We start from the raw sequence: 21,108 nt of genomic DNA, 5'->3' as shown, positions 1-21,108 counted from the left end.
GAGCTGGTTCTTTTTACAGAGCTAATTGGTCAGTTCTTAACTACTGTAGGTGATTCCCATCTGAATGATAACCTTCAAGATGTTGACTAGTCACACACACACACACACACACACACACACACACACACACGCAAATGTACATTTTATTTACATAGATCATATTAGGGTAAGCCTGCTTGGTCTAAAGCTGAATTTGAGATCTTCAAAAACACCTAAATGATACCTTTCTCTACAGTTTTGTACAACTGTTTTTCCATATATCTGATACCTTTGCCAATTTTACACGGTCAGACTAATGGCAAGGATTTGTCTGATTACCTTGTGAAGTACTACAACATTATTGTATTTGTCTTCATTTTCTTTTTGGAGAAGAAATGGAAGTTATTACCTGAGCCTTCCCTGTATATCATAAAATACTACTCTGTGAATGTTTTTCTGTTGTCACACTTCAAAAATACCTGTTATTAGGAATCATTGACCACAACTCTCTTGTTTACTTATGTATTCCAGGTACCTTGTGCAACTTAGCATGTAGTTCATAAGCACTCAATAAATATCTGTTGAATAAATGAATTGACATATTTAAAAGGTCAAAATTAACAGAACAGTTTCCTTTTTGAAAGCTTATAATTTAGAAAGTTTAAACTATGTTAAGGTGTGTGTGTGTGTGTGATTGCTTTAAAATGCATTCAGATAGTACAAGAGTGGCCACAATTGACAAGATAAATTATGTTTCATATTAGTTATTATTTATGCTCATATTTTAAAGAGGAAATGCCTCCCAAATTATTTCAATTGATATATTCAAAACTCTTCTAATAGGAAAAGTATTGAGTTATGTGACATTTTGTATTCTGATGATGATCATTTTTAATAAAAGGCATTGTTTCATTGAATTACTTACGGTACTGTAAGAATATAACACTTATCTATTAAAAACATAGTAGTGCTATCGTGAAATAGGATATGTGAATATATTTTAAAACCCCTTCATTTAAATGAAAAATATTTAAGATGCTTTCAGTCAAGTTAGTGTAATCCAGGGGTTCGCAAACTACAGATGTGCTCATTCATTTACATTTTGTCTGTGGCTGCTTTGACCCTACAACTATAGTTAGTGAGTGAGTGAATGAGCAAACGCCCTCTTACCAGAAATTCCACTTTCAAACATTCAACCTGAGGAAATAGTCATGAATACAGATAAGTATGTACAGAGATATTTATTCACTGCTGTTTGCAACATCAACACAGTGGAAACCTAAGTGTCAAATAATAGGGGACTGGTATCTAAGTTCTGACATATCCATACACTGATATACTATATAGCTGTTTTTAAAAAGATGTTACAGAAATCTATGCATTGATGTGAAACAGGAGTCAACAACCGATAGCACAAATTCAGTCTGAGACCTGTTTTTGTACTACCAGAGTTAAGAATGGTTTTACATTTTAAAAGATTATAAAAGAAAAAAAATTTTAAACCATGAAATATAGAGAATGTGCCTGGCAAAGCCTGAGATAATTACTGTCTGACCCTCTTCAGAAAATGTTTGCTGACCTCTGATGTAGAATGATGTATTTAATGTAGATAAACTGGGGATGAATTTAAAACATTACAAAATAGTATGTATGGGAAGATGCCATTTTTCAAAAGAAATGCAATCAATATCATTTAGAAGGTAGATAATTAAGATGTTAACAATAATTGTGTTTGGGTGGATAGGATTGATGGGGCTCTATATTTTTTGTCTATTTGTCTAATTTTATGATTTTTCAATAATGAGAATATATTCATAGTATAATAAAATTAAAATTTTTAATTTTGGCATGGGAAAAAGAATAGGGAAAAGAGAAATTCTCTGAGTTCTAGAATGCAAAGGTATGTTTCTCTATTCTGTAGATGAGGAAGCTGAGGCTAAGAGAGATTAATCAACTTGCTTTGGGGCACACAAACATAAGACAGAACTAGCCCTGCTTCCAAATTTTATGTCCAGCAGCATCACCCTTTGATAACTTAAAATGTTCATCCATCAACTGACATATGAAATTATGAACTCTGTGCCCAGAGGCACTTTGGAGGTATCCATGTATGATAAATAAATAAAGGAGGGTGATGCAGAAATCAAAAAACACCAGTTAAATGGGAATAGATGCACAACCAGATAAGTTTACATTTGCTTAGATAGAATGAAGAAAGAGTGGCTAACATTTTGCATTTTTTTTTAAAAAAGCAAACAAAACCTATGTAGACATAGGTATTTAGTTTACTTTGTAAACTTACAAACTATTACTCCTAAATAACATACTAATTAGTTGCTTTTTCATACCTATAGAGTTAGTAGTTCAAATGTAGTCATTTGACAAAAAAGAGGGCACATTTCCTGAAGCTCACACCCTGCACTGTAAAATAGACACAGAAGAGACATTTGACTTATCCTCAGGCCCTGGTACAGACAACTGTTTACAAAATTAGGCCGCAACTTGGAAGGAGAGCAAATACACTACAACGGTGAGACGTCTTCATTGTAATCAACAGATAGCTAATAACAGAAGGAAACAGTAGGATTATAGAAAGCAGACGTAAAAGCTCAGCAGTTTTTGGACCATTTAGTCTGTGGACAAAAAGCCTAATATGCTTAAATTATTCCTGAGGGAACCAATATCTAAGAGCAAAGAACGATGATGATGATAATTATTATGGTCTTTTAAAAGCACGTGTGCATTTAATCACAATCATCTTGTGATTTGGAAGAATGATCCCTAGTCACATATTTAGAAACTGAGGCAAAGAGGGTGTTAAGTGAGTTCTCAAGATTGTACAGCTCAGTCATCTGATGACCAGGAACTAGATCTTCTAGCCTCAACTCAGTGTTGGCATGTGATGCTGATGCTGAGTCGTCAAGACAGGATTCATGTAATTGCACTAAATCAAAAGAACAGATAAGCATGTTTATGAAACCTGTACAAATAAAAAGATTAAACTATAAATATTTTGATGCTCTTTAGAAGTGAAATTTAGTATCTGGAAAAATTCACTAGCAGGGAATGCCTCATAACTCAAAACTGCCAGAAAATCACAATATATTTGCATAGATGAGGCTGTTTTCTTTCATTTTCTTCCTCTTATCTTTCTTTTGAACAAAGGTTTCTAAGCCTGGATTTTGTATATATCAAATGATTTGTGATGTTTACCTACAAATGTAATAATAAACAAAGCAGTCCCCATTTTAACACTATGACATCACATATTAACAACCTTTGTGTGGTAGTTTCCACAAATTCTGTTAGAAATAATAGCTAGATAGGGTACATGTTTTCATAATTCTGTCTCTTTAGCAGGCATTATGTTTTCTTAAAAAAAAAGAAGAAAGAAAGATGTTTTCTTTTTGGTGTAAGATGTAAGTTCAGGAACTATGTGGCATACTTACCTAATGTTAAATATTATTAACAATAGACTGCATATTTTCAAAACATTATGTTGGCAAGTTTCCCATATTTTTAAACTTAAATTGAGGTGGAAAGATCAGCTCAAAAATCCATCTTTAAGCCCTGTGTGATGACTTGAACTATTATGCTGTTATTTACTGTTCTTGGGCCAATGCTTTAGGAGTTAGGACATATAAGATAACACAGTGTGCAGTACACCTAACGATAATTCTAAGAGTGAGAGCTGTCTAGCCATTGGTTTTCCTCTCCTTTTCTGTGCATTTTTAACTTCCATATCAAATGTATGTTAGAAGAAGGACATACAACTTTCTATTACCATACTATTTCCTTTTCCCCAGCCCCACCTCTGCCCCATTTATCTCTACAGCACATGTAGAGAAATTTTCTTCTTGAGGAAACATTATTTTAAAGGACCCTAATTATTTCTCAAGGTCTTTCCTTTAGACAGCCATTGTAATGTTTCTTGGTGTTGTCATTTATGTATCTTTGCCCTTACAACTCAGAAAATTTCCATAACCAATGAGAACCACTGCCTTTCTCCCTGTCCCATCTCTCAGAATCCTGATGATTGAGAAATCCTTCCACTTGTAAATGGGAGGCACCAAGATGGTAAGTGTTGGGGCTTTCTTGACCCAACTGATGTGCTCTTTTAACCAACCCTTTAACTTGATAGTTAAGGTCATTAGCTTGCCTTCTTTCCTCTGTTTCTTTCTTATCATTTTCTAGAACCTATTAATCTACCTCTCTCCCCTGCTCTCAGTCAGGCTCCTTCTTCTGCCCTTCTGCTTTATATCCTGTCCTCCACCACATTAACCCAGAGTGTGCACAAACATGTACATACTCACCCGCAAATAAACACACATCTGCACCCACAGAAGTTTTGCTCTCCCCTATCACCTAACTCAATCTCTCTTTTTGTTTTATTTCCCTAGTTATAGCCTATATCACTCTGTTTATTCTCTGCTTACATGTTGCTTCATATTGTTTTTTTCTGGTGTATATTTTATGTTTATGTAGTTTTATATGGCTGATTTGCCTTCTGGTTGTAAGCTCCTTGAGATCAGGGATCTTGTTTTTTCTGGTGTATCTCCCTTACCACACTGGGAAACATGTAGTTAAGTGCTTCTTAAGTCTGAAAACCACTTCCTATGGAGCAGAAAAGTACCTTAGGAAGTGTCTTATCTAGTGCCCTCATTTTACAAGAGAGAAAATGAGAGAAGTGAAATGACTCATCTTTGTTGTGGCAGAACAGGTGAGTAGTAGACCCTGAACTAGAACTCGGGCCCTGTTCTGTGTGTGTGTTACCAAGCCACCTTGACTCTGGCTTACGCTCAGGGAAAGCACTGGACCACTTCCAGGAGTAGGTGGCATTGGTTTCTGCCCACATGGATGCTAGTGATGTCTACCTTGAACAATAGCCTGAAATTCTTCCCACTATTTCTCCCCATTTTTCATCTTGCCCTCTTAACTTAATCTTCCCCACTTGGGAGCTAGGGAATGAAATTGAACTCTCAGGAAAAAAATAGTATCAGGATGCAATTTTATTAATTCATTTATCAACCTTTATTCATTTTGACTAGGGGATAGTATAAAAGCAAACTTTAAAAAAGTTTCACTAGCTTAATTTTTTCATGAGAATAAATATCTTTAAAAAGCTAGCTAAGTCTAAAACCCCTGTTCACTAAGAGCATTCTACATCTAGATTTTTTTTTTTTTTTTTTTTTTTTTTTTTGCGGTACGCGGGCCTCTCACTGCTGCGGCCTCTCCCGTTGCGGAGCACAGGCTCCGGACGCGCAGGCTCAGCGGCCATGGCTCACGGGCCCAGCCGCTCCGCGGCATGTGGGATCTTCCCGGACCAGGGCTTGAGCCCGTGTCCCCTGCATTGGCAGGCGGATTCTTAACGACTGCGCCACCAGGGAAGCCCCCTACGTCTAAATTTTTTGAGTTATATTTATCAGAAGTTTTTTCTTTCACTTACACTTTGTGCTTTCATACATTAGAAACTCAAGTCTAAGGTACAGTTATGTTGATTCTTCTTGGTTATAACCTATGATTACTGGCAGGTTAGCATGCATATCCTTGTTATTTTGAATAGACAAGTTGGGGAGATTTTAATGCTTTAATTTTTCAGAAAAGTGAAGAATACTCTCTTCATCTAATGGCCTAGAGGCTAAAAATTGAATTGTACTGAATCACAGGGAAGAAAAACAAAACAGTTGACAAAAGTTCTCATCTAATTAAATTTATAAATTTAAAAAATGAAGTTCATAATGCAGTTTGACAAATACAACAAATCATTTAATTTAGAAAAACTTCAGTTTAGGGTTTTGATTAATTAAAGAGAGAATGCACAAGTTAGAAAGAGGCAGTGAAAGATGTGTACACACTTACATATAAGGGACTCACAGGGGAGATCCCTCCAGATCAAAAGAATTATGTGTATCTGAGATGGTATGAATCTGGCATTCACTTGGCTTTAGCTGTCATCAAACCATCCCGCATCAGAGCATTTAATTAGGGGAATAGGGCCTCTCTGAACCTCAGTTTCCTCATCTGTAAACCAAGATTATTTAACTAGATGACCTTTGATGTCCCTTCCAGCTCTAAATGTCTCCTGGATTAACTATTTTTATATCTTTATTCAAATATTTAGAACTTTTAAGGTTCCACTCTAAATTGAAAAGCCAGAGTAGCTCAGTAAGTACTTATTGGTTGAATGATTAAATTTGACACATATTATGTGCGTTAATCAACTCAGCTAATGATATGTGGGTTATTTCAGTTATTTTCAGCCAAAGATATTTATCAGATCGATGGCATTTTGTGCTGAAAGCTTTATGTAGCAGAAATGAGTAATAGGTAAACTCTGCTTGTACTAATGGGGAATTAGTGTTTGATCTTTTAACAGTGAAGTTTTCAGCATGAGCATTTGAAGAAAGGCTTTGATATTAATTGGACATTTCAAACCAAACCATGTCTGAACTGAAACTAGTTCTTTCCAGAACCATCTGTTCTTATTCATTTCTTCTTTCCTTACTCTTTGCTCTGGTGTGTAAATATTCTTGTACAGTTCTTCAGGGATCTGCAAACTAGAAAGGCAAAGAAAGCCATACATCTTGTTTACAGCCTTGTCTAATCCTATCTGTAAGGGTAAAGTAAAAAGATAAAAGATTTATTTGGTAGGTTCTAAAATCTGAAGTTTTTTTAAACTTTTGATCAAAAACAGCAGTAAGACTGTGATGATGTTATTTAAGTATAATGAAAAGATACAGTTTAGGTATAGTCGTTTTGAAACTCTTAACTTTAGACCATAAAAGTTTTTATTTAAACCTATTTATTCGTTACATGCTTGAAAGATTATTTTAGAAGCTATTTCATAACATTTTACCACCCTTCTTTCAGCAAATTTTATTAGTTTTGATTTTTTTCTGTGAATGTAATCAGAATTTCCATAATGCAGAATCTTTTTGAAGATTCCTTTTGGGTCATTAGATATCTGCCCATTTCAAACTGATTGGTGCAAGTTGCCCAAAAACCCTATTTAGTTTTAATGGTCTTTTTTTTTTTTAAAAAAGAGTATGTCTTCTATAATCAGCACAGATTACATTTCATTACCTGTCATGTTTCATCTTGCCCTCTTAACTTTACAAAACCCACCTGCCAAATATAAGTACCAACAAACCCTGAAAACCAAGATTGACTAAGAATTGGGTGGCAAATTAACACTTTCTATCTAAAAAATTATGATAGTTTTGTTTTTTTGCCAGTCTCATTTCAGTACTAGCTTTGTGACTTCTGATACTAGTTTTTTCAGGAATAAATCAAAACCAGAAATTATCAGACCTGCTCTCCCATTTCACTGGGGAAGCCGAGAACCAGAAAAGTTAAGTGATGGGCCCAGGCCTCCCACTGAACTGTAGTAGAGCCAGTCCTAGGATCCAAGTGCTGACCTGGGTCCAGTGCTCCCTCCAGCATGCCTGCCCCATTTGAAGGGGCAGTGAAGTACCATTTAGTGTGCTTTTTGTGGTCATTTACTTTTGAGCACATTATCTAAGATGTGCTGGTTAAAACTTAACTGCTCTTTAGAATGATTTGTGACATTTCTCCTTCATTCTTTTAACAATATTAACTTTGTTAGCTAGTTTGGAATTTTATTACTCACCATTTTGGATAGAAAGATGTTCTCTTTGAGAATCTGGATTCCTCCTCCAAGTAACTAACCTCTTCGTGTCTCAAGAGGAGGTAACAAATCAAATATTAAGAATTGAAATTGATTTAGGCCAACATATGATTTCATTTAAAGCATCAAAAGGTTAGTTAATGTTTTCATCCAAAAACTGTTTTGTAATTGTGCCCAAGGTTGAGACTGCAGAATACTTGATATATTTATTTGCAGACAATAGAAACTCGTGGAATAGAATAGAACACTTTGCAAATACTAGAATATTAGTGGTTTCTCATTACAGTGCTCCAGATATATTTATTAATATTGGATTGATTCATTCATTTATTAAATGAACATTTATTGAGTACCAGCTACTTTGCTGGATGCTAGAACAAGACAAAGTCCTGCCCTCATCAAGCTTACATCTAGTGGGGTTGTCAAACAATTAACAAGCAAGCAAATAACTTAATTAGCATGTGATAAATAGTGGGATGGAAATAAGCAAGGTGATATATGATAAACAATAAATGAGAATGGCCAACTTTATGTGGGGTTGTTAAGAAAGACCTCTCTTAAAAGGGGACTCTTAAGCGGATTCCTGAAGTTAAGAATGAACCAGGCATGCAAAGAGCTAGGGAAAGGGCATTGCAGCCAGAGGAAACAGCAAAGGCAAAAACCTCAAGATGGAAAGGGTCGCCGTTTCCTTCCTGTCTGTTAACTGAGATTATAAAAACTTCCCACCTACCACTCATAGGAATAATGTGGTGATATCAATAAATTTAATACAAAATGACCAAATTTGGGTTGAATATGTATAATACACAATGAAGGAGAAATGGAGATTTTTTTCTCTACTTTTAAAGAAAAGAAAATTATTTGAGGATACAAGAGAATAACACAAGAAAACATTGAGAGATCTGGATCTTGCCTTCTGTAATGAAATGCTGCATTTTGTGATGCCAGTTGTCAGTGTAGAAGTTCACAGAAGATAAAGATCTTGGCCTGGGGTTGGGACTTGACCTGGGCCTTGGAGAATGAGTGAATTTGGATTGGCCAGCAGGAGGCAGAACAGTGTGTTTCAGGATGAGAGAACTACGTAAATAAGTATACTAAGATGGCATGATACATGCACACAAAAGATAATTATGCAAGAAGATGGAAGTGTTAACTGACCTTGTTGTGGTAATCATTTCACAATATCTACATGTATCAAATCATCATGTGTTACACCTTAAACTTACACAATGTTGTATGTCAATTATATCTCAATAGATCTGAGGGGAAAAACACTTTTTAACAAAGATACTAGGTAGACTGAACTTGAATGAGTACTTGAAACCCTGAAGACTCAAGCTTCAGCCAGGCTGGTCTTTGAAAAAATAGAAGATAATAGATGGTCTGATTCATAGAGGTTATTGAAAAGTCAGTAGATCGTTTTTGACTTGACATTTCATACAACAGAGGGAATTATTATGGTTTCTTGAATAAGAAAGTTGTATGGTAAAAAGAGAAATCAGATAACATAGATACAGATTAATGGAGACAGGAGGGGAAATCCTGGAGAATGGGAAGCCAGGTAAGAGGACCTTCTTTGCTCTCATGCCCTTCATAGTACCTGGTGATGAAAATATGAGTGGACTATGCTCGTATCACAGAAAGGGAATGGGCTGTATATGCGATGTTGCCAAGAACTTTAATGTTGATGCTTAATAACTGAAGAGAGAAATCAGAAGTCAAAATGCGTGCTCTCTTGAGCCCCAGGGACTGGCTGACCAGTAGTGTCAGTGATAGAACTAGGGACATTTGCCTTGGACATTAAATGATTGATTTCACCTTGGATATCTTAAGTTCCAAAAGACAACAGCGTGCCCAGATTGTGATGTGAGCACAGAAGTAGAAGTGCAGAGCTAGAGTCAAGATGGAAAGTTGAATTTGGGAATGCAGTGATGAGAACTAAAGGCTTAGCTCTTGAGAATGAATGCTTTTGATGAAGAGTGTGTGTTTGGGGGTGGGGGAGGCATACATGTGCGTGTGTGCGCGCAGACACACACACACATGCACGCACACACAGAGACACGTATACTGGGTTGGCCAAAAAGGTCGTTTGGATTTTTCCATAACATCTTATGGAAAAATCCGATTGACCTTTTTGGCCAACCCAGTATATTTGTCTATAAAAATATATATTCACGCACACAGAGAACCCAAGTAGAACATACCAAAACAGCAGTTGGATTAAAGACAAGAAAGAATTTCAGGCAGTAAATAGGGAAAGTTCTTGGGGAAATACCCTTATCATTTTACTGTAAAAACTACCACTAACCTTTTAGAGTGATGACTATGTGTCCTAAGGTCTTTAAATATAATAGTTCATTCAGTTTCTTTCCACAACCTTTAAAATAGCAAATGCTATTGTTATCCCCATTTTATAGCTGAGGAAATTTAGGCACAGGTAGATTAAGCAGTTTGCCCAAGATTATACCCAATTTGAAGAAGTAGAGCTGAGATTCCAACATAGGCAATGTGTTTTCAAAGCCTGAGCCCTTAACTCCCATGCCATATGGCTATAATATTCATGATGGTGTTTTAATTACAAGTCTGACTTCTGTCCTATGTAAGTTTCTTGAAAAGGAGTTAATTAATTAACAGTTTTAAAAGTTGGGTGGAAACTAGAAAGTCAGCAGATGGCTGGGCAGTGATTGGATAATCCCTTATGGCAGAAGAGACCTTGGAATTCTCTAGGGCATGACAGACAGGAAAGGAAGAATATACCTTTTGGCTTATTTTCTTTCTCCTCTTCTTCCATTCACCGTTTGCTGTTGAAACAGGAAATTGTCCACTTCAGAAAGAGTTATAATAATAATTTGCGGGGGAAAAATGGTATCTTTATTTTTTAGTGCCTTATATACTACAAATGTCTGTGTCCTCATTTGTATTCCAGGAATGCTAGTTTATCTAAATTGACTGCCAGCCAAATTCTTACATTAAAACTCATTATTTCCTCAACTTGCATTACAAAGTAAGAGTTAGATTCCAAAAGAGTAGGGTTTCAGAAACAGCGTCAATATCGATATTACTGAATTCTCCTCAGTCTGGAAGCCCAGTGCCTGGATTTCTCTGTGAGGAGGCTCGGGTCTTAAAGCAGGAGTTAAGGACTGAAACCCCTTCCTCTGTACACACAAGGCTTCTTTGACAGTGGCCTTAATGAACGCTTTCCCTTGCTGGGAGAGGACTTTGCTTTCATTCTCCATGCTTTTCAGGGTTTCCCCAACCTTTCTCAGGTCTCCCTTGTTTGAGGAAGAGGCAGAGGACATAGTAAGTTCCCAGCCCACCACGCTCAGTCGTACAGTGTGGCAAGCAGAAGGGACAAGGCACCTGCTTGCTGCCACAGCTCTAACGGGGAAAGCTGTAGCAGTCCTTCCTTCAATGAGTAAATTAACTTAGTGCTTTTCTTTGGACCTAAAACTGTGAAGGGATGTCATCTAATTAATCTTCCTGAAGCACAGTTCTGCTCAAGTGAACTGGCTGCTCAAAAACTTTCAATATTTTTCCATTTTAATGGGATAAAATTCTTAGCCTTACATTTATGAGCCTTCATGATTTGGGCCTATGCTATGTATACCTGACCTTATTTACCAGTATTCTCCCTTTTTGTGGACAGGGAAGCTGACTTATTCCATTTTCTTCTGCAGGCCCCCGCTTGCCTGTGTCTGTGCTTACCTTCAGGGATGCCCCTCCACTACCCCGGCCTCAGCCTGTCTCTAGCATCATTAACCCCCATTACACACTGCATACAATCCTCATCTAAATGCCATCTCCACCATACAGCCTTACTGAACTCATCTGAACTCCTAGGTGATTTTACATTATGCAGTCATTTTATCTGTGTTCCAGATATTTCTGTGCATATATTGCCTTCTTTACTAAATTATTGGCAGAAATTTGTGTCAAATTTAACTTTGTATCTTCCATATCACCTACACTTAACATAAGAGGAAGTTAAAACCGCACAGGGCTGAGAGGATGTATAGATTACTTGTAATAATATGTCTTTTTACAACTTATCCTTTCTCTGTGCCCTAGTAAATAAGCGAAGCCAGAACAGGACCAGAGCTCCTGATTTTCAAACCAAGACTTGCTCACCAGCAACAGTGGTTCTCCCCGCTGGCTTGCACATTGGAATCACTTGATACCACCTGTGGCGCTTTAAAAAATTCTCACCTGGGAGCCCCAAACCATAGAAATTAGAATCATAGGAGTGCTACCCAGACACCAGTATTATTCAAATCTCCCTACATGATTCTTTGTGCAACCAAGATTGGTAATAAATACTGCACAGCACAATGGCCCCTGGACCATTCTTACTTTCCTAGGTAATTCTATTAATTTGAGAAACTTTTATTTTTTCATATCAAAAAAATTTTAAGTAGAAGCATGTTCAATGTGAGATAGTAGAATAGCACATTTTGTTTTTCTTTCAACAGTAGCTCACTTAATTGTTTAACGTTTCAGATATTTCGAAAGAAAGCAGTGGAACTTGGGGTAAAATTGCTACCTGCATTTCATACTCCCTCTGGAATACCTTGGGCATTGCTGAATATAAAAAGGTAAAACTCTTCATTTTCGACAACATGTTTTAAGTTGACATATTCAAGATTGTGGTCTAACAAATAGACACCGGATGGATAATTACTTGAATGATGTTGGTGACTAACACCATTGGGAGTCTTGGTGTCTGTCTTTGTGTTGGAAGTTATTAGTGTTTTTCAGTGTTCCGTGGCTTTAGATGGGTTCCCATCATGGGATCGAATGACCCCAAGAGAGTCATGCACACAAGACATGATTCAAGGTTTTCACTGTTTCACGGTGATGTTGCATACTGTCTCCATAAATTCCAAGAGCATCCCATTATCTTTAAAATTGTCATCAAAGCATTTCACTTTCAAAGAAGTCAATTCCTAAGATCACTTCCCTTCAGTTAAGCTGCTGGTCAGAGATATTGCAGAGATACAACATTTAGACTAATCAGGTCTCCCACACAACACGTTGGTGTAACTGAGACTGGAGCACCTGACGCTGCTCACCCACAGTTGTAAGGAGGGAAGGGGACTGCTCCATGGGCCCAGGTCAACCCATCCTTCTCATCCCATTTGGGTGGAGAACCATGGCATGCCAAGTCCATGGCAGTGTGGCCCCAAGAAACGCCTGGGCCAAATAGACTTTCTGGTATTCTCCCAGGAAGTAGTTTGAATTTTCATGATAGCTTGAGCATTTTGTTAATAAACAATTTTATCTTAAGCTTCCTTCTTAACTCCTTCTCCATAACTAATTAATTGCATGTATATCTCTTTGTGATGATGGTGAGGATGACAATGATGACAGCTCTTTTGTCATCATAAAATATGAAGGTTTATTCTAGGTACTTTACCCATATTACCACATTTAATCCTCACAACAACTCAGTAAGGTCAGTACTGCTGTTATCTCTGTTTTACTAATCAGGAACTTGAGTCACAGAGAGACTAAGTCATTTGCCTAAAATCATACCATATGTAAACGGTAGAGCTAGAATATGTACTTAGATGTTTATACACACATTGATTCATAGGCACAAGTTAAATGGCTTTCTCGTTTTAGAAACGGCAAGAGGATGCACAGGGTGACTTGGCAAGATTAATGCACATTTCTTCCTAATTATTTATTTTAGTGACATTCCTTCCTAAAATTAATCATGAAAAACCATGAAATTAATTGGCTAATAAATCAGTTAAATTCGTGCTTTGTTTTCATTTGTATGTTATATATCTATACCTTGAAATCACGCTGTACCTGTCTATAATTTTATATATGTGTGTGTGTGTGTGTGTGTGTGTGTTTGGGGCAGAGGCATGGGTGTTGAGGTAGTGAGCGAGGGAGAGTTCAAACCCCTGGGCCATGTTAAACTGAGGTAGTTCTCTATTGCATAATGTGATATCTCAGGATCCATTCTTCCCTTTGGACTCCTGCGTCTTTCTCTGTCAGCTTGGAGATCAATGGCATGTGCTCTGCTGTCTTAAGGTGAAAGTGGGCATATATGCTTGGCTTGGAGGCAGCATGGTGTTGGGAGATCCATGAGGGGTTTTTTTGGCTTATGTAGATCACCTATATTGCCTTCCATATCTTCAAACTTTGTATTTATAGGTAGTATTCTGACCTAGAAACTTCTCTGTTACTTGAGATAAGATTCAGTTACGAAAACACTGCACATTTAACACATATTTTTCCTACTTACCCTCTGAGAAGAATGATATGGGCATAATAGTACACTGAGTTAATTGGTTATCAAGAGACCGGGTTCTAGGTATCTTATAGCTATTCTAGGTTTGTCTTTAGAGCAATCATTTTAACTCTCCAGGCTTATTTGTAAACTGGAAGTTAGGCTACTTAACTAGTTTTTTTTGTACCTTTTCATGTTTATAGCCCACTCTGAAATTCTGATGAAACACGACCCTCTCCTCATAAAATGCATATTCCTGAGGACACATACTTTTACTCAGTTTCCAAAAGCTAACAGTACCATTGGAGTCCACCTAGGACCTAAGGGCCCCCCAGGTTTAAAATACTGGAGTGAATGATCACTCCAGCCTTCTACTCTAAGATGCTGTGGAGCTAGTTCTTATTGCTTCCTGGAAGGTAATGGAATTAGATGAAGGCCTCTGAAAACTAATAGAGGTGTGGGCCTACATCTTTGCAAAAGTTCAGTTATTGTAAGGTGCTGATATCATTTAATTAATTCTAGCCTCTCTTGAACTCATCATAAGAAATTAGATTGTTTTAAAGCATATTTAACATAGTATTTATTTTTTACAGCCAAGAGGATTTTTTCCTTAGTTATACCTATCCTTTGTGTACAGTGGAGATGTTTTTCAGTACATAAAGGAGTACTTCTAAAAACTATTCAGTATGGAATCTGCTGTTATCTTTTTTATCTGTATCTCCTGAAAGTTCATTAACTAGGGCTTTAACTTTTTTCTTAAGACCTTATTTTAGATTTACAGTATTTTACATTATTTATTTTACATTAGAACTTTTAATTTCAAATATTACAGGAAAATTATTTTGGGTCAAAAATAATGTGCTATTTCGTTTATGTATTCTCTGATGTTTTCATGTTAAACTAGAGGAAATTAGGTGACCATTTTACAACTGACAGGAACACTTTTAACTTCTTCCTGGCAACCGGTATCAATTTTTTATTATATATTTTATCTACTCTCAATTCCATTTACTAAATAGCAGTGGCTTACCCAAATTTATACAATAAACCTTGGCAAAATTAATAGTAATATCAACACACTAAAGTTCATCCTATCCCTTTGCCCAATCACATACTCTCATGGAATCCTTTCTTCTTCCAGCTGTGAAACTGATTTATCATCTTGAAGAATTTTCTCTAGGGGACAAAAGCAGTGTTTCATATTTAACTGAAATAATTAGATTTCAGGATGTGCTGTTGATGTCAACCTGTACATATATGCTGTTTTCTCTGAATCTCTGTATTTTCACAGTATGGGCCAGGGGACAAGGGACAGCTGGCATGGAGCTTATTTTCGAGTTTTCTGAAGCCTGTCACCAGTAGAAGTTTCAAAGGAGATGGGGAAAAATATGTCTGGCAAAATTATATTTTAATTAACTTCTCAGAATAAGGGAGTATCTATAGAAGGATGCCCAAGAGAAAAAAGTGCTCAAGGATGCTTTTTAGAATAGCTCCGTATTCACTGTTGACTGGCTTTGAAACTCTTGGCAATAATTATGATAGGGGAGGCAAATATGCTGTCTGTAATATCATAATTCTGCTCTTCCGCCTCAATTTTGAAAATAGTTATGGAGGCTACTGTTTGCCAACACCTATATGTTAACAAAAATGTGAACTTACTGGTATTATCGGTTCACATTCCTCTAGTATCCAGGTTTTTGCCTAAAGATAATTGGTTTCTTTACCTTTTCTTTGTTTAAAAAAAAAAAAAAAAAAGCATTTATTTTAGTCCCTGCTGTGATGAAGTTTCTATGCTAGGTCCAGGTAAGATTTTCTGCTTCTTTTCACTTTATTTAAAAAGATAACAGACGTGGTCTTTCTCTCAGGGTATTCATATTTACAGCCTGGTTAGTAAAGCAGAATATATATTTTGTATGTTATACACTCACTCATGTAATTGACAAATGTTAAGGTAGTCTGTGCCAAGGAGAGATAATAAGTACTCAGGAGGTTGATTTAAAGCAAGCAGTATTTTGAATTGGGAGGTTTATGTATTTGGAGCCAAAACACCAATAAGCCAAATTAGATTTCAGTATTTGTGCAAACTGAGAATAGCAGAGAACCTAAATGATTTACTCATATCCTGCATTAGAAAGTCTGTCCCAAAATCTGTTCAGAAAAAAAAATGTTATAACTATCTCTTCTGCTCCATCTATAACAAATTCTCAATTCAAGAGATGCTATATTAAGTTGTAAGTTAGTTGAAATTATGAGTTGATAACAAGTGGTAATTTGACTGAACAAACACCTGGGTGTTATACACAGTACCTGATTAGAGCAACATGCTTGCTTCACCGATACGACAGTAGAATGAAGATGTGTAAGTTACGTAATACCTCTGCTAAAAGGAAAACACTGCCTAGATTTAACAGATTACATTTTGGTAGAACTCAGTTTCTCTAATGTGAAAATGTTAAAATTTGATGTCTGATCTTGTTACTACTATTAGCCAGAGACCCTATGCATATTTTTTTCTCCAACCTAAAGAAGAAAAATTACTTCTGTGGTTTGTAAAATCAAACATTTCACCACTTCCATATTTCTAGGTATAATTTAAGCCTAAGTAGAATATATATACTAATTTGGGGTTTTCTAAAGTATGCTCTTAATTTAAAATAATATGGTTAATATTCCCATTACTCATTTATATCACAGGGCATATAGTCTGGGCATTCCTAGTAATTATTCTGTCTTTACTATGAGTTAGTTTTAGCTTATACTGCTTTATCACTTGTTTCTCTTCGTGTATTTCTCTGAACTGACACCTGCCTGGTGGTTATATTAGGTTAGTGGATCTGTCTACAGCACGTGATTTTATCGCGCACATCAGGGAACGTGCTGGAAAGTGACTGATCTCTATTCCAGCTCTCATTAGTAAGCAAGGAGATGAATGAACCACAACTCCCTTACCTGTTTTTATTTCCTGCTTTGTAAAGCTTTATTTACCGACTACTCTAATTATCCAATGCAAATGCATACTATGTCATTAGTTGCATTGCAGTGTGTATTATTATAATTAAATTGCAAATTGCTTTACTTTATCTGAAATGGGGTCTTAATTAAGAATAGTACACAGCTTAAAGTTTTCTAATAGTGAAAGATTATCCTGTATGAAGCATGTAGTATGTATATTGTAACAAACCCCCTTTTTGTGTTTCGTAATACTTTGGTGGTGTAAAATGCTTGAATATTAAATTATAGTTGGTGAGTTTTAATAGACACAAAGTATGAAACAGTCTAATTAGGTTAAATTTTTTAAAGTATTTTCCATATATCTCCCTGCATATTTACTTGACAGTTGAAATATAAACTTCTACATTTTTAAACTTGCTGACCGTCTTTTAAAGTACCTGGTTTCAGATTTGAAAGAGGTGTATTATGTTTTAAAATGAAGCAGAATACAGTTCTATACTTTAACATCATAAGAATAATATAAAAATTATCAAGAAACAAATCTGATATGAGCAGATCGAACTTATTTAATGATTTGCTAATATTCTAAGAAGTAAAATAGTACTTAGTTATCCTAAAAATGTTCTGTAGCAGTTATATAGCCCAAATATAAAATCAGAGCTGCATCTTACAATTTATCTTTTATTTATATGTTTTATGGATCTGTTAAGAATTCAAAGATAAGTTCTACCAACTCTAGAAGAGTAAAAAAGAAGTTACAGTCTTTCCAAGTATTTTAAGTGAAACTGCTTTATGTGTTTATTTTTTCTGATTGGATACTTTATTATATTGGGTTTCCCTCTTTTATCTATTTTAATTCATTTGGCTATTTATACTCTTCTGGAAATAAAAATAACCATACTTTGAGGTTTTAAAACTGACACACACAAAATTACTAATATCAGACATCAAAATATTATTACCACAGTTAAAGCTGCTACTTTTTTTTTTCATTTTTTTTTTATTAGTTTCTGCTTTTTAACAAAGTGAATCAGTCATACATATACATCTGTTCCCACATCCCTTCCCTCTTGCGTCTCCCTCCCTCCCACCCTCCCTATCCCACCCCTCCAGGCGGTCAAAAGCTGCTACTTATTAACATTGTCAATACAGCTCTTGGCCTTGGATAATTCACTTAATTAAGTTTGTCTTCTCATAAGTAAAACTAAAATAACAACAATGATAGTATCTATCCTGATGACCTCATTAGGCAATTTTGTGGAAATCTAATGAATCAATGTGTAAAAGAAGATTAATCATTGCAAAGTGCTATGAAATAAATGTAAATTGGAATTATTATTATTAATTTATGGTTTTGTGCTCAATTTTCATTATGAAATTGTGTGTTTGTGTATAAAACAGTAAAATAGGACATAGCTAAAACTGACTTGTTTTTTTTTTGTTTTTTTTTTTTTGCTTTATAACAAATATAATTAGTTATACATATACATATGTTCACATATCCCCTCCCTTTTGCGTCTCCCTCCCACCCTCCCTATCCCACCCCTCCAGGCGGTCACAAAGCACCGAGCTGATCTCCCTGTGCTATGCGGCTGCTTCCCACTAGCTATCTACCTTACGTTTGGTAGTGTATATATGTCCATGCCGCTCTTTCACTTTGTCACAGCTTACCCTTCCCCCTCCCCATATCCTCAAGTCCATTCTCTAGTAGGTCTGTGTCTTTGTTCCTGTCTTACCCCTATGTTCTTCATGACATTTTTTTTTCTTAAATTCCATATATATGTGTCAGCATACAGTATTTGTCTTTCTCTTTCTGACTTATTTCACTCTGTATGACAGACTCTAGGTCCATCCACCTCATTACAAATAGCTCAATTTCATTTCTTTTTATGGCTGAGTAATATTCCATTGTATATATGTGCCACATCTTCTTTACCCATTCATCCGATGATGGATACTTAGGTTGTTTCCATCTCTGGGCTATTGTAAATAGGGCTGCTATGAACATTTTGGTACATGTGTGTGTTTGTGTATAAAACAGCAAAATAGGACATAGCTAAAACTGACTTGGTTTTGATGCCTTTTTATGGTAATCTTCTGTTTTTTAAGCCACTCAGTGCTTCTAATCCATTCTCAAACTCGAGTCCCATTTTCCTCTGTCAGGAAGGAAGATGGTATTAGTAGAACCAGCTAGAAGTGTGGAGAGAATGTATCCCCATAGTCCATATAGGATCATGGTGGCTTCATGCTCCAACATATATTATTTTTTAAATTATTTTGGAATAAGCCTATAGGATCAAAACTCAGATTCCTCTCTCAAATTATATTTATTGGTGACTTATCGCTTCTAGAAATAAGAACTGTTCAACCCATGAGGTTTAAGGAGAGTATGAGGCAATAAAATGTAATGTTATTTTCCCAAGTCCCGCATGCCAGCTAGTGCTTAATTAATATGACACAAACCTAGTCTATGAAAGCGTATATATATAGTCTTGCTAGAAACATCCACATAGCCCTGTTTTCTAGTTCTTAGGCTGTCCTACTTCTATTAAGAGTCTGACTGCTCTGGTTATTTTCTATCAGTGATTCTTAGCCGTCCTGGTGCTTTAGAATAACTGGTGCACTTTTAAAATATCATCGCTGCCTCTCTACCCTACACTCTTCATGGCTTGGAGTAAGGTCCTGGTATTTTTTAAGCCTGTTCAGCCATTCCAGTATTCATCTAGGGTTGAGAATCACTGCTATGAATCTAGTATTTTTATCCTAAGGATAGCTGCATTTCTCTTCTCAGTTACCTTTGAAAACTTTTCCCTCCCCATTGATTGTCAGTTTAATTCTTGAAATATAGAAATATATTAGGCAATTGGTTTGAAAATACCCAGCTTTAATAGAACAGTGGTTCCCAACCTTTTAGAGTATGTAAGAATTGCCTAGAGGGCTTGTTAAAACACTTATTGCTGAGCCCCTCCCACAGAGTTTCTGATTGGGCAGATTTTTGGTCAGCCTTGATAATTTGCATTTCTTACCAGATCCCAGGTGATGCAGAGGCTGATTGATGCTTCCGGTTCAGGGGTCACACTTTGAGAACCATTGCAATAGAAGAAATGACTGAGACATCCGAGCTGTTTAGATTCTTAAATCTCAGAGCTTCTCAGGGAGGCAGCCAACTCCAAACATCCGTGGGGTGGAGGTGGGGGGGTTAGGGGGTCTGTTTCTGTGATTAATTTATTTTTGTTAATAATTACCCAACATTTTCACTTATCCCTAAGCAGTTTGTTGCTCCTAGAAAACAGCTAATTCCAGACCTTAATTACCCAAAAAGAGTTTACATCTCCTTTTTTTCCCTTGCAATATATAGTTTTTAATCCAGTAAGACTAGAAAGCAAAGTTTGGGTCATTTTAGCATAGAAGGAGAAAAAAGGCATTTTTAATTAAGGACTTCGGGGTGACTGTTAAAAAGAAGAGCTATTTCCATAAAGCCATTCATGTTGCTTCAAGCAAAGCGACTTTATTAACAGCAGCTGGTGACCTGTTTTGTATCTGAGGACATTCCACGGCCCATGAAAAGAGGCTAAGGTTATCCTTCCACCAGAGGAAGAGAGAACCTAAGCTTCTTCAGAATCATTTAATCCTCTCACCAAGCTACCCGATCACTGCGTCCATGCCAGGCACTTAGTAGCTTGACCAAACTAAAGGCATTTATTTATTGCAAGTGGACAATAAGGATGGCAACAGTTAATTTAAATGTACTTTGTGTATAGCCTCCTCTGTTAAGACTCAAGGGACAAGTAATTCTGAGCAAAGGATGCTTTGCTGTTTCTTAGTCATGCGTTGTGAGGCAGAAGGAATTTGAAGAGCCTAAGGGCAGATGAGCTGTTCCCTTTCTTCCCACTCCTCTGGTCATAATTGAACTTAATACCCAGGTAAATGGGGTTTTCAGTGTCCTTTGTTCTCTGGAGGAGGAAGCAGATCTAATCTGTTTCTGAACACAGGCTCTAAGAGTCCTCATAACTTCTCCACACCGCCCACTCTCTTTCTCCATGAATCTCCATCTGCCACAGACCGCTTCTGCTGTGCTTCTGGTAGGGGAGTGGCAGAAAAGTGATGTGTGAATAGAGTAAACTGGTTATTTTGCTCAACCATGGATTAGATATTGAAAAATATTTTTTGTATATTTTCGTAAGGTCCTGCCTTTATGGCTCAATTACAGCAAATGAGTAATTAAAGTGCAGTAATGTAACAAAGGAGATGTGTAGGCAATTGAGAGACAAACCTATCCCAAGAGGAT

The 21,108-nt window shown here is 36.4% G+C and overlaps 1 protein-coding gene across 1 annotated transcript in view; it reads left to right on the top strand.

Moving 5' to 3' along the window:
- The window catches only part of MAN1A1 (mannosidase alpha class 1A member 1), a gene marked incomplete at both ends in the record, with an annotated part of 167,912 nt that overhangs the window by 79,841 nt on the left and 66,963 nt on the right, over window positions 1-21,108 (top strand). The window contains one exon of the mRNA XM_079716595.1: window positions 12,125-12,219. Within this exon, the coding sequence (XP_079572721.1) occupies window positions 12,125-12,219 (95 nt within the window). The remainder of the gene's footprint in view (window positions 1-12,124; window positions 12,220-21,108) is intronic.

This window comes from Hyperoodon ampullatus (genome assembly GCF_949752795.1).
Source record: "Hyperoodon ampullatus genome assembly, chromosome: 12".
Taxonomy (NCBI): domain Eukaryota; kingdom Metazoa; phylum Chordata; class Mammalia; order Artiodactyla; family Ziphiidae; genus Hyperoodon; species Hyperoodon ampullatus.
The sequence above is the reverse complement of the archived record's forward strand: the minus strand, read 5'-3'. Positions and strand labels throughout refer to the sequence as shown.